The 18,124-nt window shown below is 43.1% G+C and overlaps 1 protein-coding gene across 1 annotated transcript in view; it reads left to right on the forward strand.

Moving 5' to 3' along the window:
- The first annotated feature begins 7 nt into the window (after window positions 1-7).
- Window positions 8-18,124, forward strand: part of LOC129811476 (EARP-interacting protein homolog) — a 48,593-nt gene continuing 30,476 nt past the window's right edge. The window contains exons 1-4 of the mRNA XM_055862815.1: window positions 8-227; window positions 2,087-2,170; window positions 8,461-8,593; window positions 10,154-10,316. Of these exons, the coding sequence (XP_055718790.1) occupies window positions 186-227; window positions 2,087-2,170; window positions 8,461-8,593; window positions 10,154-10,316 (422 nt within the window). The 5' untranslated portion in view covers window positions 8-185. The remainder of the gene's footprint in view (window positions 228-2,086; window positions 2,171-8,460; window positions 8,594-10,153; window positions 10,317-18,124) is intronic.

Consider the following 18,124-nt stretch of genomic DNA (forward strand, 5'->3'; position numbering starts at 1 on the left):
TCTTTCTCCAGATATGTTTACGGACATTCACTGTACGCTACGTAAGTATTTATTTTTACGTTTTCGGAATTAAAATAACATCCAGCGAGGTGATGGATAAACAGTGCAAACAGTTTATTTGTGAAATCTCACATTAAACGTAACGCTTTCAAGCAATAATAATAAGCTTGCAACATACGTCGGACATGGAGGACGATGCACCTGTGATATACGGCCTCGAATTTCAGGTACAGTTCCACGCCGGAGATATGCATGCATTAACGTTAGCTGGATACAGTATAGCTATGTCAGACAACCTCGTCCTGACCCAGTATTTGTGCGTTAGAGACGTCAACGAGGAGTATGACTTGTCGACATCTCTAACGCCCAAATACTGGGGCAACCTCGTCCTAGTTATGTAACTCTAATGTTGACAAATATTCATCTGAACTCTCTTCAATGTATGTCAACATTGTTGCTTTGCAGTGTCATCATGCTTTAGTGATACATTCGTCACGTAAAGCCCTGTATAGGCATAGCATTACATACTGTACACACATGCACTACCGGTCAGAAGTTTTAGAACACCTACTTATTCAAGGGTCTTTCTTAATTTGTACAATTTTCTACATTGTAGAATAATAGTGAAGACATCAGAACTATGAAATAACACATATGGAATCATGTAGTAACCATTTTTTATTATTTTTATTTTTATATTTGAGACTCTTCAAATATGCCTCCCTTTGCACACTCTTGGCATTCGCTCAACCAGCGTCACCTGGAACAGTCTTGAAGGAGTTCCCACGAATGCTGAGCACTTGTTGGCTGCTTTTCCTTCACTCTGGTCGGATTAATCACAAACGATCTTAATTTGGTTGAGGTTGGGGGATTGTGGAGGCAAGGACATCTGATGCAGCACTCCATCACTCTCCTTCTTGGTAAAATAGCCCTTACACAGCCTGGAAGTGTGTTGGGTCATTGTCCTGTTGAAAAACAAATGATAGTCCCACTAAGCCCAAACCAGATGGTATGGCGAATAGCTGCAGAATGCTGTGGTAGCCATGCTGGTTAAGTGTGCCTTTAATTCTAAATAAATCACAGACAGTGTCACCAGCAAAGCACCCCCACACCATAACATCTCCTCTCCCATGCTTCATGGTGGGAACTACACATGCAGAGATCATCCATCTCACAAAGACACGGCAGTTGGAATCAAAAATCGAAAATTTGGACTCCAGACCAAAGGACACATTTTCCACCTGTCTAATGTCCATTGCTCGTGTTTCTTGGCCCAATCAAGTCTCTTCTTCTTATTAATGTACTTTAGTAGTTGCTTTTTTGCAGCAATTCGACCATGAAGGCCTGATTCACGCATTCTCCTCTGAACAGTTGATGTTGAGATGTGTCTGTTACTTGAACACTGTGAAGCATTTTTGGGGCTGCAATTTCTGAGGCTTACAACTCTAATGAACTTATCCTCTGCAGCAAAGGTAACACTGGGGCTTCCATTTCTGTGGCGGTCGTCATGAGAGCCAGTTTCATCATAGAGCTTGATGTTTTTTGCGATTGCACTTTAAGAAACTTCAAAAGTTCTTGAAATGTTCTGTATTGACTGACCTTCATGTTTTAAAGTAATGATGGATTGTCGTTTCTCTTTGCTTAATTTGAGCTGTTCTTGCCATAATATAGACTTGGTCTTTTACCAAATTAGGGTTATCTTCTGTATACCCCCCTACCTAAATGCTCAAAGGAAAGAAGGATTAAGAAGGAAAGAAATTCCACAAATGAACTTTTTAAGAACACATACCTGTTATATGAAATGCATTCTAGGTGACTACCTAATGAAGCTGGTTGAGAGAATGTTGTCATCAAGGCAAAGGGTGGCTATTTGAAGAATCTCAAATATAAAATATATTGTTTTACACTTTTTTGGGGTTAATACATAATTCCATATTTGTTATTTCATAGTTTTGATGTCTTCACTATTATTCTACAATGTAAAAATAAAGAAAAAACAATGAATGAGTAGGTGTTATAAAACTTTTGACCGGTAATGTACATTAGTTACAGTTTTACAATGTACCAACTGTATCTTGTTTTGCAGGCTCGTGCACTAACTTCCCAGACAGCTGAATCGGATGCCATTCGTTTTCTTGTGGGCACCCAGTCCCTCAAATTTGACAATCAGGTGAGTCAAACGACTGCACTTACCAACAGTAGTACACCTTACAGCTGTATATAGCCTATGCATTGGAAGACCATCTAGGAAGGGTATTGTACAGTGTCTGTTCTTCTAATGTGGGGCCCACTTTTGGATGTAGTCTAAAGTTGTACTAAAAAGGTACTATATATTTTTGATGGGAATAACATCCACAGTGGACTCACTTGATCCTTTATCTGATGTACATTTACATTTACATTTTAGTCATTTAGCAGACGCTCTTATCCAGAGCGACTTACAGTAGAGTGCATACATTTTATTACATTTTACATACTGAGACAAGGATATCCCTACCGGCCAAACCCTCCCTAACCTGACAACGCTATGCCAATTGTGCGTCGCCCCACGGACCTCCCGGTTGCGGCCGGCTGCGACAGAGCCTGGGCGCGAACCCAGCCCAGCCTGGGCGCGAACCCAGAGACTCTGGTGGCGCAGCTAGCACTGCGATGCAGTGCCCTAGACCACTGCGCCACCCGGGGCCTCTAGTATTCCTAATGGGGTATTCCAGCCAATGGGGTATTCGCAGTGCTAACTGCGCCACCAGAGTCTCTGGGTTCGCCCCCAGGCTCTGTCGCAGCCGGCCGCGACCGGGAGGTCCGTGGGGCGCCGCACAATTGGGCTAGCGTCGTCCGGGTTAGGGAGGGTTTGGCCGGTAGGGATTTCCTTGTCTCATCGCGCTCCAGCGACTCCTGTGGCGGGCTGGGCGCAGTGCGCGCTAACCAAGGGGGCCAGGTGCACGGTGTTTCCTCCGACACGTTGGTGCACACTGGCTTCCGGGTTGGAGGCGCGCTGTGTTAAAGAAGCAGTGCGGCTTGGTTGGGTTGTGCTTCGGAGGACGCATGACTTTCGATCTTCGTCTCTCCCGAGCCCGTACGGGAGATGTAGCGATGAGACAAGATAATAATTACTAGCGATTGGATACCACGAAAATTGGGGTGAAAAGGGGAGAAAAAAAGAAAAAAAAAAAAAAAAAAAAGATTGGCCCACGTGTTGAGATGGGACTTGAGACCCACTGATACCTTACAACTAGTTCCTCCTGGGTTGCATCAAGACTGGGTTGTAAGGCAACATCTTATTGCCTGTGCCATGACTGTCCATGCCACGTTCTGCTTATTTAGTGGTACCTTCAGTTAAGTGGGTTAACTCAAGCCTTGTCCAGCTGCCATGTGCCTTTGAGAATTGTAGGCCTAGTAAACAAGCCTAGGATCATGCTAGCCAAATGGGCCTGTATGGACCAGGTAGTGCTGTGAGGACCAGATAGTGCTGTGAGGACAGGCTTAGCCTTGGCCTCTGGCACTATTATTGGGCTGACTCCAACCCATCCTTGTGTGTGTGTGTGTGTGTGTGTGTGTGTGTGTGTGTGTGTGTGTGTGTGTGTGTGTGTGTGTGTGTGTGTGTGTGTGTGTGTGTGTGTGTGTGTGTCTTTCCTAGGTCATCATGTAGACAGACCACAGAAACAGTTGGCCATAAATGTGTGTGTGTGGTGGGGGGGAGAGGTGTAATAACTGATTTCAGAGAGGGGAGAGACTGATGTCTGTGTTGAAATGGTTTTGGCATCCAATGGTGAGAAAATGGTCTATGCTTTTTTTTTTTTCTGGCTGTGGGTGTTCAAATATGTTGCTGGAGCCCATTCCAAATCTATCCTGGTGGTTGAACAGACAAACAGTGCTTATGTTTGATCACCCACGCCATATTTTTGAGAGGAAAATACTTATAATGATAGTACAGCTGTGATCCTTCAAAGGGGGGGACACTCTTGACCCAAACAGCTACAGACCCATATCTATCCTACCCTGCCTTTCTAAGGTCTTCGAAAGCCAAGTTAACAAACAGATTACCGACCATTTCGAATCCCACCATACCTTCTCCGCTATGCAATCTGGTTTCAGAGCTGGTCATGGGTGCACCTCAGTCACGCTCAAGGTCATAAACGATATCTTAACCGCCATCGATAGGAAACAATACTGTGCAGCCGTATTCATTGACCTGGCCAAGGCTTTTGACTCTGTCAATCACCACATCCTCATCGGCAGACTCGACAGCCTTGGTTTCTCTAATGATTGCCTCGCCTGGTTCACCAACTACTTCTCTGATCGAGTTCAGTGTGTCAAATCGGATGGTCTGTTGTCCGGGCCTCTGGCAGTCTCTATGGGGGTGCCACAGGGTTCAATTCTTGGACCGACTCTCTTCTCTGTATACATCAATGATGTCTCTCTTGCTGCTGGTGAGTCTCTGATCCACCTCTACGCAGACGACACTATTCTGTATACTTCTGGCCCTTCTTTTGACACTGTGTTAACAACCCTCCAGGCGAGCTTCAATGCCATACAACTCTCCTTCCGTGGCCTCCATTTGCTCTTAAATACAAGTAAAACTAAATGCATGCTCTTCAACCGATCGCTGCCTGCACCTGCCCGCCTGTCCAACATCACTACTCTAGACGGCTTTGACTTAGAATATGTGGACAACTACAAATACCTAGGTGTCTGGTTAGACTGTAAACTCTCCTTCCAGACTCACATCAAACATCTCCAATCCAAAGTTAAATCTAGAATTGGCTTCCTATTCCGCAACAAAGCATCCTTCACTCATGCTGCCAAACATACCCTTGTAAAACTGACCATCCTACCAATCCTCGACTTCGGTGATGTCATTTACAAAATAGCCTTCAATACCCTACTCAATAAATTGGATGCAGTCTATCACAGTGCCATCCGTTTTGTCACCAAAGCCCCATACACTACCCACCACTGCGACCTGTACACTCTCGTTGGCTGGCCCTCGCTTCATACTCGTCGCCAAACCCACTGGCTCCAGGTCATCTACAAGACCCTGCTAGGTAAAGTCCCCCCTTATCTCAGCTCGCTGGTCACCATAGCAGCACCTACCTGTAGCACGCGCTCCAGCAGGTATATCTCCCTGGTCACCCCCAAAACCAATTCTTCCTATGGCCGCCTCTCCTTCCAGTTCTCTGCTGCCAATGACTGGAACGAACTACAAAAATCTCTGAAACTGGAAACACTTATTTCCCTCACTAGCTTTAAGCACCAGCTGTCAGAGCAGCTCATAGATTACTGCACCTGTACATAGCCCATCTATAATTTAGCCCAAACAACTACCTCTTTACCTACTGTATTCATTTATTTATTTTTGCTCCTTTGCACCCCATTATTTCTATCTCTACTTTGCACTTTCTTCCACTGCAAACCAACCATTCCAGTGTTTTTTTTACTTGCTATATTGTATTTACTTCGCCACCATGGCCTTTTTATATTTTTATTTATTTATATATATATTTTGTTTGCCTTCACCTCCCTTATCTCACCTCACTTGCTCACATTGTCTATAGACTTATTTTTCACTGAATTATTGACTGTATGTTTGTTCTACTCCATGTGTAACTATGTGTTGTTGTATGTGTCGAACTGCTTTGCTTGATCTTGGCCAGGTCGCAATTGTAAATGAGAACGTGTTCTCAATTTGCCTACCTGGTTAAATAAAGGTGAAATAATAAAATTAAAAAATCCCTGCACCAAGCACTGTTGTTGAGAATTGAAAAACAGAATTTTGGGTATTTTGTACCAGCATTTCTGAATGCATTGTAGTCACAACAAAGGGAGCAATAATTTCATCCCATCCTTATCACAATGCTGGTTCACTTATGATTATTTGCTGTTCCAGCAAGTGGACTCCTCCTTGAAGATAGCTTCAGTCCCACCCCCAGGCATTGGTCACATAGAGACACCACCTGATTGTCTCTGGCCTCAGGCACTTATACAGTAGCTTGGACGTGTCACTAAGCTTCCTGCCTCTCTAATGTGGGCTTCAGATATCTAATTTATACCTTCCCTTCCTCTCACCTTAAGTGCCACTCCAGCCCTGAGAGGGCAGCGCAATATGAATGGCAGAACTTTGGGGCTCCTCCAGTTTGTGTGGCATTAAAACATCTCAGCCCTGCCACTTCTGCCAGTTCCCTACTCCTCTGTCCCGCTAACTGTCATCCGCACCACTAAAGAGCTTTAACTAAAGGCCCAAAAATGGAGACTGTCGGCTAGCTCACTTTTATCCCGTCTTTTTCTGCAACGTAATTACAACGGGCTGGGAAGGAAGCCCGACTGGGCTGAGAGAGGGATGCAGGGATAAGTCACTCCGCTGGCTCCGGCTGGGGAATAACGCAGGATAAATCACCCATAGGACTTCTCCTCCACCCTGGGTTCATTCAGGGGCCCTATTACCGCTCTTCCTCTTCCCTCCAATTACCCTGTCCCACCAGCACCGGAATTTATTTGTATGTCTCCCCTCCATAAAATTATAACTTTGTGTAATAATCTTTGCTCGATGTGGTCCAGCCCAAGGTTAATGGCAGCCTGTGTGACTTTGAGGCAGCTGAAGGACGCTGTATTCTGCTGCTCCGATGCCCTGCTCCTCTCCTCCCTGCCTGTAAAAAGTGAACAGGGTAGAGGAGTGCCTGGAGTTATTGTCCAGTGCAACCAGATTAATGGCCCCCACGGTGCAGTGAGACTCAGCCTTATTAGAATGACGGGTGTTATTAACCACATCAAACCTCTTGAATTGTCGCTGCTTTACCACCTAAGTCAAATATCTATAAAATAGATTTCCATAATGGTCAATTCAAATAGGCCTAAGTCAAGTCAATAGAAGTTCCAAAGTCCTGCACACAGCTTGCTTGCAAATATTAGGCCTACGGTTTCTATTGTAGTGCCAACTCTTTAGTCTGCTGACCTTGAAGATGATAGCACGATAACTTCATGGCTGTTAGACAAACTGCAATCAAATAAACAGGAAGCTTTGGGTCCACAACACCTCTCAACCATTGTCCAATAAAATTGCCATTCATAAAATGCAATTGTGTTTGTTGTCTGTAGCGTTTGCCTGCCCATACCATAACCCCACTGCCACCATGGGGCTATCTGTTCATAACGTTGACATCTGCCATCTGCCTGGTACAGTTGAAACCGGGATTCATCCGGGAAGAGCACACTTCTCCAGCATGCCAGTGGCCATCGAAGGTGAAGATTTGCTCACTAAAGTCGGTCACAACTTCAAACTGCAGTCAGGTCAAGACCCTGGTGAGGACGTGAGCACGCAGATGAGCTTCCATGAGACGGTTTCCAACAGTTTGTGCAGCAATTCTTCGGTTGTGCAAACCCACAGTTTCATCAGCTGTTCGGATGGCTGTCTCAGACAATCCCGCAGGTGAAGAAGCTGGATGTGGAGTTCCTGGGCTGGCGTGGTTATACGTGGTCTGCGGTTGTGAGGTCGGTTGGATGTACTGCCAAATTTTCTAAAACGACATTGGAGGCAGCTTATGATAGAGAAATTAACATCTCTGGCAACAGATCTGGTGGACATTCCTGCAGTTAGCATTTCAATTGCACATTCCCTCCCAAAACTTGAGAATTCTATGGCATTGTGTTGTGTGACAAAACTGCACGTTTTAGAGTGGCTTTAGCACAATTGCCCCCAGCACAAGGTACACCTGTGTAATGATCATCCTGTTTAATCTGCTTCTTGATATGCCACACCTGTCAGGTGGATGGATTCTATTTGATCATTTGCTCAACTCATTTGTGCACAAAATTGGAGAGAAATAAGCTTTTTTCGTGTCTCAAATTTCTGGGATCTTTTATTTCAGCTCATGAACTGTGGGACTAATGCTTTACCTGTTGTGTTTATATTTTCGTTCAGTATAAATAAAAAAGGAAATAGTAACACAATAAAATAACAGTAATATTAACATACTGATTTCACAGATAGTGACCCCTGCCTGCTCTGGTGTTCCACATGTTACTTATCATATGTCGTGAAGGGTGCAAACTAGATTTGATCGATTTTCCTCTATTAGACCTTTCTTTCTTCCGTCTTAGACGTGGCGCTCTCTGTAACTCCTCTGAATCTGATTCAAGTTCTGAAGGAGTGTTTAATCGCTGCTTTTAAGGGTAAATCAAGGCAAAAAACGCAGTGGGTGTGTGAAGTTAATACATGTTAATAAGTGATGTCTGCATTTAAGGTTGCATTCACTGTCATATTAAAGACGGAACCTTTTTGTGTGAGAGGTGCTTTGAACTGCTGAGGGTTAGGGCGACTGGTGAAAGATGAGGGGGGGGGGGGGGCTCCTCTGTCTGTGTTCTCACTAGAACCTCGTCCTCACTGCTCTCCCCTCTCTCGCTCTCCTTCCCTCACTCTCTCTCCTCCCGCCTCTTTTTCTCTCCGCTCTTCCTTTCTCCTTTCCACAGATCCACATCATTGACTTTGATGATGAGAATAACATCATTAGTAAGAGCGTCCTGCAGCACCAGGCAGGGGAGATATGGCACATCAGCGCCAGTCCTGCAGATAAAGCCGTGCTGACGACCTGCTACAACAAAAGTGAGGCTCCCGCCCGCGCTCCCCTTGCATCTCTCTTTTTTCTCCTTCTCTCTGTCTGTCTGCCTCTCTCGCTCTTTATCTCTAATTTTTTCAGTCTCTCGTTCCTGTCTTTATGTTACTAGTCTCTCTCTCACAACTAGGGGCCATTGTTTTTCCTGGTCAAGTCGTGTGTTCAGGAAAATCTCATGACCCCATAAGGTATAGCAACTGCATTCTGTCTTGAAATGAAAGGATGTTACTTAAGGTAACCATCTAGGCAAGGCGGTGAGAACCCTGCTAGCCAGCCATGTGTACCCCTGACCATGGCCAAGATATGACACACAAGCCCAGACTCACACCATGCTCCCACCCTGCCATTTCACGCTAGCAATTATGCTAAAGTAACGCGTCCCATTTCTCTCACACTCCTTCTGCCAACAGTTGCCTCAAGACAATTACAAATCTAAACAAACATGAAGAGACGATTTGGATGAGAAAGAGTGGAGAAAAAAAAGTAATTACATTTCTGAGTTTATTAGATGGATGCCTTTAGCCTTGGTGGGGTTAGTGACAGTTGGAATCAGCTCTGGATGTAGGCTACTGTAGTTGTGAGGAGAGAAACCGGGAGAGAGGCATTGAAAACAAGGCCACGGCACTCTCACTCTACTCTCTTTGCATCAGCCCTATTGTGGCGGAGGGCTGTGATACACATTATGTCAGAGTGCAGTTCAAAAGAGAAACGTAATTACCATGACATCCAATCTAATGGGGTAGCCCCAGTCAAAAAGAAGTGAAGATCCTATGCCCTCACTTTACCCACTATCTTTTTCTATACAGGTGCTGCTGAGGCAAATTCCTTCCTATTCACTGTCTGATCTGGGGAGATGGGCTGTCTCTCTCGTGATGGTGTTGTGGTGGGGATGGTGGTGTGGTGGAGGTGTGAATGGGGCATAGCTTTACATGTGTAGACAGCCATGACAGAGTGAGAGCAGGGAGGCGTGGAGGCAAGGGTAGGCCTTTAGGGGCAGCCGAAACCAGAGGGAGAGACCCACAGTTAGTCTCTCGCTCTGTCTCTCATTCTGTTTCGCTCTCTTTCCTTATATCTCCTCTCTCTCTTGCTCTATTGCTCTCTTTCTCAATCTTCATTCCTCTCTCTGCCTCTCTTCTCAGCTGGGCCCTACACTCTTCAGCTCACATGATGACAGCTGCTGCTGGAATGGGTTAGACCTCAGAGACCAGACCATCCCACTGTAGACACACATGCATGTCAGACATGGAATTTATTTTTATGAATAATGTTTCTGTCACTTGACATGCTCGATCTATCTACTCACGATCAGCTCGCTGTACATTTCAGGACACTCAAGAAATGGATTTGATTGCAAGCCAGCACCTACAGGGATCTAGCTGTACCAGGTTTATGAGAACCCCAAAACGGGTCCCTAAGTAGGTCCTATAGATCTGGTCCAGCTGGAACCCTGCATGTGCTGTCTTTCATTCACACCCATGTCCTGCGTGAGTTCCCAGTTCCCCCACCCTCTTCAGGTGTGTAACTCTGCCTGTTTCTCCTGTCCCCTCCAGCCAGTGAGAGTCGCGTGGTGACGTGTGGGGCTGTTTGGAGGATGCCCCCAGAGTGGGAGTCAGGGAGCCATGAATCCCCAGACGATCCCCACAACTCCCACAACCCCCAGAACCTGGAACTCCTCTGTCACCTTGACAACAGCTCCCACGGCAACGCCTCCTGGTAGGTTTCACTCAGACCGTAACCTACAGCTACAATACTGTATACAACAAAACACAACACAGTCATATCAATTCTACCCTGGAACTAAGGTTTCCACGTCCTCCTGTTTTGATCCTTTTCTCTGCTCTTTTCTCCTTTGTTCTTTTTCCCCTCGTTCTCTGTTCCTCTGTCTCATATGCTTTCCTTCTCCCCCTCTATCTCATCTCTTTTCCTTCTCCCCCTCTGTCTCATCTGCTTTCCTTCTCCCCCTCTATCTCATCTGCTTTCCTTCTCCCCCTCTATCTCATCTGCTTTCCTTCTCCCCCTCTATCTCATATGCTTTCCTTCTCCCCCTCTATCTCATCTGCTTTCCTTCTCCCCCTCTATCTCATCTGCTTTCCTTCTCCCCCTCTATCTCATCTGCTTTCCTTCTCCCCCTCTGTCTCATCTGCTTTCCTTCTCCCCCTCTGTCTCATCTGCTTTCCTTCTCCCCCTCTGTCTCATCTGCTTTCCTTCTCCCCCTCTGTCTCATCTGCTTTCCTTCTCCCCCTCTGTCTCATCTGCTTTCCTTCTCCCCCTCTGTCTCATCTGCTTTCCTTCTCCCCCTCTGTCTCATCTGCTTTCCTTCTCCCCCTCTATCTCATCTGCTTTCCTTCTCCCCCTCTGTCTCATCTGCTTTCCTTCTCCCCCTCTGTCTCATCTGCTTTCCTTCTCCCCCTCTATCTCATCTGCTTTCCTTCTCCCCTTCTATCTCATCTGCTTTCCTTCTCCCCCTCTGTCTCATCTGCTTTCCTTCTCCCCCTCTGTCTCATCTGCTTTCCTTCTCCCCCTCTGTCTCATCTGCTTTCCTTCTCCCCCTCTGTCTCATCTGCTTTCCTTCTCCCCCTCTGTCTCATCTGCTTTCCTTCTCCCCCTCTGTCTCATCTGCTTTCCTTCTCCCCCTCTGTCTCATCTGCTTTCCTTCTCCCCCTCTGTCTCATCTGCTTTCCTTCTCCCCCTCTGTCTCATCTGCTTTCCTTCTCCCCCTCTGTCTCATCTGCTTTCCTTCTCCCCCTCTGTCTCATCTGCTTTCCTTCTCCCCCTCTGTCTCATCTGCTTTCACCGTTTGACTCCATCTCCGTTTTTTATGTCTTTTTAAAATCAATCGCCCTGCTTTTCACCTTTATACCACTATACTTGCTTATCTTCCTCTATCTTTATCTCTCTATCTCTCATTCTCCCTCTTTATCTCCTTATCACCCTCTGTCACTTTCCCTGTCTCTCTGTCGCTCTCTTGCTCCTTCCCTCAATCCCTCTCTCTCTCTCCCTCCCATACAGAAGGGTATCCTGGTCTAAACTTTACTTTACCATACTATCCAGCAAATCAAAATAGCTTCTGTGATAGTTCCCAGAACATTCGTTAGGATGTTCTCACTAGCGCAAGAACTTTCCAGTCGAGGTGATGATTATAGAAAGTTTGTATAAAACATTTGCATGATATTGCAAGAACGTTCCTTGAACATATTTAATCTGTTCTTTAAAGATTCTCAGAATGTTTCATTAGGTTGTGGGGACATGACAAGGGATATGTTCCCAAAACACAAAAACTGTACGGTTGTGCTGACATTTACATAAAGTTTGTATCAGGGTGCACCAAATGTTGCTTTGATGTTGCAAGAATGTTGACAGAACAGCCTTTCTGAATTCTTTAAAGTTTCCCAGAACATGTAATTAGGTTGTGTGGGTACATGGGTTCCCAAAACACAAAATATGCTTAGTTGTGATGACATTCATACAATGTTTAAGTTGGGTTGCACAGGACATTACCTTCATCACATATGTTGAAAGTCTTATAAAATGTGATTTTATTTAGATAGGGCTTCCTTTAAATAACTTGAACATTTGATTTGTGTGGTTGTGTATTCATATGCTTCTCAGAACCTTCAAACTCAATAAGAAAACTATTTGACGTTTTCTCAATTTCAAAATCACATTTCATAATAAAACGTTTAACACGTGATGAAGAGAAGTGCACAGCATATAAAGAGGATGGGTGAAGTTATGGTGAATAACCCCGTTACCCAGAGAAATACTGGTTAGATAGGTTTAAGAAGGCTTAACATTGTGGAATTGTGGATTGACCATGCTGCGATGCTATACTGAAAAATAAAATATGTAAGAGAGCTTCCCTGGTGGATAAAAGACCTGGCTTGGAAACCATACATTGCAGGTTCAAACCCCACATGTGCAGATTGTCAACATATGAAGTATAAATATATGGCTTTATTTGTATGATTAAATGCTGTTCAAATGTTCTATGAATTAAATTGTTATTATGCGTCTTTAGATCACCTACAATCAGGGTTGGGAAGGTTACTTTCTAAATGTAATCTGTTACAGTTACTAGATACCTTTCCAAAATTGTAATCAGTAACGTAACTTTTGGATTACCCAAACTCAGTAATGTAATCTGATTACATTTCGTTAGTTTTAGATTACTTTCCCCTTAAGAGGCATTAGAAGAAGACAAAAATGTATGTTACCAATTGAACAACATCTATTGCAGGGTAAATCAATGTTAAAGTTTACAGTACATAGCTGGCAAATATGGATGTTCAATTTTACTATATGGGTTGGTTATGTACGCTTCTTCTAACCCATCGCTTTCTACGACATATACGATTAAATTATATCTTTACATTAAACAAAGTCTTATGAGAATTCCAGTCATTACAATAAATGTTATACCCCTTGATCTTCAAGAATAGGACTTGGAAAAATGTATAGATTAGCCAAATGGTTTTACCTGAGCATGACCTAGGTCTGGGAGATGTGGCTAAAATATATTTAAAGTATTTAAAAAATAAAAAAGATGGTATTTGACGGTATTTTTAGTTTTTGAATAATAAAAGTTCTACGTTTGCTTTATGAGTAGTGAGTGATCCCAGGGTGCTTTATGAGTAGTGAGTGATCCTGGGTGAGTGATCCTTTCTCCATTCTGATTGTTTTATACTGTTCAATTCAACTTCAAACAAAACTAATTTCAGAACAAATTTCATTTCTGCATTTCCTGCACTCAATTGCAGTGGTTGAAAAAGTACCCAATTGTCATACTTGAGTAAAAGTAATGATAAGTTATTAGAAAATGACTCAAGTAAAAGTGAAAGTCACCCAGTAAAATACTAGTTGATTAAAAGTATTTGGTTTTAAATATACTTAAGTATCAAAAGTAAATGTAATTGATAAAATGTACGTATCAACAGTAAAAGAATAAATCATTTCAAATTCCTTACATTAAGAATGGCACCATTTTCTAGTTTTTATTTATTTTCTTCAGGAATGTAGTGAAGTAAAAGTTGTCAAAAATAAAAATAGTTAAGTACAGATACCAAAAGAAACGACTTAAGTAGTACTTGAACATATTTTTACTTAAGTACTTTACACTGCTCAATTGAGATCATTTCCACACTGCCACGTAGGCTGCATGATATGGGCAAATAATCAAGGACTTATTTTTAACCAAACTGGCGGCTTCATTAAATAGTACCTGCAAAACACCAACAAAGAGGTGACTCCGGGATGCAGGCCTTCTAGGCAGAGTTCCTCTGTCCAGTGTCTGTTCTTTTGCCCATCTTAATCTTTTATTTTTATTGCCCAGTCTGAGATATGGCTTTTTCTTTGTAACTCTGCCTAGAAGGCCAGCATCCGGAGTTGCCTCTTCACTGTTGACGTTGAGACTGGTGTGTTGTGGGTACTATTTAATGAAGCTGCCAGTTGAGGACTTGTGAGGCGTCTGTTTCTCAAACTACACACTAATGTACTTGTCCTCTTGCTCAGTTGTGCACCGGGGCCTCCCATTCCTCTTTCTATTCTGGTTAGTGCCGGTTTGCACTGTTCTGTGAAGGGAGTAGTACACAGCGTTGTACGAGATCTTCAGTTTCATGGCAATTGCTCGCATTCAATAGCCTTCATTTCTCAGAACAATGTTGATACATGTTTGATAGTGTCTTGATGCTGTATTGTTTGTCCTTCATGTTCTAGTACTTTAATGTTACCCCTTCCTTGTGGTTTTTGTAATAAATGAGTATTTAAAATAAAAATATATATTTAAAAAAAACACAACGTACCATTAAAACATAGGAATGATGGTTGCTGATAAACGGCCTGTGTACGCCTATGTAGATATTCCATAAAACATCTGCCGTTTCCAACTACAATAGTAAATTACAACATTAATAATGTCTATACTGTATTTCTGATTAATTTTGTTATTTTAATGGACAAAAAATGTGCTTTTCTTTCAAAAACAAGGACATTACTAAGTGACCCTAAACTTTTGAATGGTAGCGTACATACACTACCGGTCAAAAGTTTTAGAACACCTACTCATTGAAGGGTTTTTCTTTATTTTACTATTTTCTACATTGTAGAATAATAAATAATAGTAACCAAAAAAGTGTTAAACAAATCAAAATAGATTTAATATTTTTCAAATAGCCACCCTTTGCCTTGATGACAACTTTGCCCTCTCGGCATTCTCTCATGAGGTAGTCACGAATCCCACGATCCATCATACACATTTGGTGTGTCATCATTGTGGTCTCTGACGTGTGAAACAAACTTCAACTTGCGCCTTTTTTAAATGCTGAATTAGAATGTTATTGAGAAAATAGAGGATTGTCAAATATGAATTTAAAACTAATCCTCAAAGTAATAATCTAGTTTTTCAAAATGATCTGTAATCTAATTACAATATTACTGGTATTACAGTTAACGTTTTTTGTAATCCCTTACATGTAATCCGTTACTCCCCAACCCTGCCTACAATACAATCATCAAATGAGAATTGCCATTCAATATGGAAAGAAACATAATGGGGATGTATTCCAGTCTGCTTTCTTAAGCTTTCATTTGCATACTGAGAGTGTTGTGGTAAAATTTGATCAAGTTTTTACTGTATATAACATTTTATAAATGTTCTTGTACTGTTCTGAGGACCTCCAAGACGAGGTAAAATGTATATTGTGTAAACATCAATGGAATATTATGTTAAACCTAAAACAAATATGCTATGAACGTCATAAAAACAGATTTATTTCAGTCTTACAACATTAAGGAAATGTCCTGTGCAGCCTAACCTAAACATTGTATGAATGTCATCACAATTGAGCATATTTTGGGTTTTGTTGTTACCACAACCTAATGAAACATTCTGTAAACCTTTAAAGGACAGACAAAATGTACTCTGGGAACATTCTTGTGACATCAGGTAAATGTTTTTTGCACCCTAAAAGAAACATTGTAGAATCATTCACACAGTGGACAGTTTTTATGTTTTGTTAACATATCTTTTGGGATGTCCCCACAATGTTCACACAACCTAATGAAACAATCTGGGAACCTTTAAAGAACAGATTAAATGTCTTATAGGAACGTTCTTGCAACATCAGGCAAATGTTTTATACAACCATTCTATAATCATCGCCACGAATGGAGAGTTCTTTCACAGAACCTATTTTGGATGGCTGGGAAAACATTACTGGTATATTGTGTTATTACATTACCTGGAAACCTAAAGAGAACTTTAGGAAACCTAAAGAGGACTCCTAATGTTAGATAAAACCCTAGCTAGATCATAATGGGAGTCTTAGCTAATGTTCTGGGAATGTTCCTTGTTGGCTTGGTATGCTGTGCTGTGCAAAGTATTGACTGACCTACATATCCCAGGGCTCAGCCACTGCTCAGGTCTCTTCTTATAGCTGCATACACTACATTCACCATCATTTAATGTACAGCAAAATAAAATCAATGCTCATCCCATTTTTTTACTTCGGTAGCTGCCTCATCCCTTTGGAAAAAATAATGCATTTTAGCATTTCAAATGACATGTTTCCATTTTGAGTCTTCCTTGAGCAGTATTTTCTTATATTTCCGAGAGGTCCATTTACTATGTGTGCGTGTGTGTGTAATAGCCTTCTGTTGGTGAAGATCCAAGGGTGGGTGAGGTGTGGCTCTGAGGAGGAGATGGCTGATTCTGGTGTCTGACATCCTCAGAGCTGCAACATTCTGAATGGCATGTTTCTCTATCTGTTTCTATATCGGTGTATGTGTTCTGTTTGCTATGTGAGCCTTGTATCCTTTGCTTTGTTGTATTGGCTCTGAGAAATGGATGGCTTTGGTTTGGTACCCACCTCGTCCATCTCTTTCAGGCTGTAGCCCCCGCTCGCTCTGACTAAGCTGGCAGGAGTACAGCAATCAGCAGGTGTGTGTGTGTGTGTGTGTGTGTGTGTGTGTGTGTGTGTGTGTGTGTGTGTTTGTGTGTGTGAAGCCTTGTTTGAGCGAGAGTGTGTCAGTCTGTTAGTGTGTGATAGAAGGTGAGAGTCTGTCTGTCTGTACGTCCTTTATGCCTGTATGGCTGTGCCTTTGTCCCACCATCCTCCACCACGTCTCTTATATTCAGCCACCATATCCCTCCTTAGTCTGGGTGGACAAACATTTGGGCTAGTGTCGTGTTGAAGCGTGCCTGGATTGAAGAAACAAACAAAGCTTTAATATATATATATATTTCTCTCCCCTGCTTTGGGGAGCCAAGCACCTCATTTCGATTTGGAGCAGCACCAGGCTCAGGAATCGATTCCCATGGAGCGATTAGGACCAATCAGGGCCTGGGTGAGCACCTTGAGGAATCATGAAGCTCAACAGACACACTGTTTTATTGTCTACACTGTGGTGTGACAGGAGGGTGGGGAGGGTAAAGTTTGTGTGTGTATGTCTGAGTGTGGAGCCTATGCGGACAGGGGTGTGTGTATGCCTGTGTGTTGTTGGAGGGGGGGGGATTATCACAGAGTGTGATTTGCACTCCAAGGGACTGTCAATGTTAGCCCAATGGGAGACCAGACAGCCAGATAGTCATGCAGTCCAGTCAATACTGTCAGTAATGTGAGCGGCCGTGGCGACCTGTCTTCAATTGTACATTAACACGGCATGGCTGATTTTTAATCCTGCCCCCCCCCCCCCCCCCCCCCCCCCCCCCCGCCACACACACACATTTCACGTTGTTCCCTCTCATCCCCTTTTTCTTAGTTCCTTTCTCCATCTCTCCCTCTGTCCCTCTCCCTCTCCGTCTCCGTCTCTCTCTCGGCCCTACCTACTGATCCCTCACTGTAACTCTGTAGCATCTGTTGCTATCGAATTAAACTCATCTGAGTCAGAACTCATCTGATGAGAAGGAAGAAGGCAGGCATCGTGTCCTATACTGTCTGAGCTATAAACTCCCTTCCCCAGCAGTCCTCCATGTATTTACATATTGCCTCCCTACCAGGATGCCATGCCGCTCAAGTTCAAATGCACATAGCTTATATTCTTTAATAAGAGACCCTCACTGGTGCCATAAAGGATCTCTGTCTCTCTCTGTCTTTCTGTCTCTCTCTCTCTCTCAAAATTCAATGTCAATTTAAGTTTTTTTTTTCACATGGGAAACATATGTTTACATTGCCAAAGCAAGTGAAATGGATAATAAACATTACACTAGCAAAAGTTCTGAAAAATTAAAGACATAATACGGTCATACATTTGGCAGGAGGTTAGGACGTGCAGCTCAGTTTCATCCTCAGTGTGCACATAGCCTGTCTTCTCTTGAGAGCCATGTCTGCCTTCGGCGGCCTTTCTCAATAGCAAGGCTATGCTTGCTAAGTCTGTACATAGTCAAAGATTTCCTTAAGTGTGGGTCAGTCACAGTGGTCAGGTTTTCTGCCACTGTGGGCTGTCTTTTTAGGGCCAAAATTCATTCTAGTTTGCTCTGTTTCTTTTGTAAAATCTTTCCAATGTGTCAAGGAATTATCTTTTTGTTT

The sequence above is a fragment of the Salvelinus fontinalis genome, chromosome 15, assembly GCF_029448725.1.
Source record: "Salvelinus fontinalis isolate EN_2023a chromosome 15, ASM2944872v1, whole genome shotgun sequence".
In the NCBI taxonomy this organism is placed as follows: Eukaryota; Metazoa; Chordata; class Actinopteri; order Salmoniformes; family Salmonidae; genus Salvelinus; species Salvelinus fontinalis.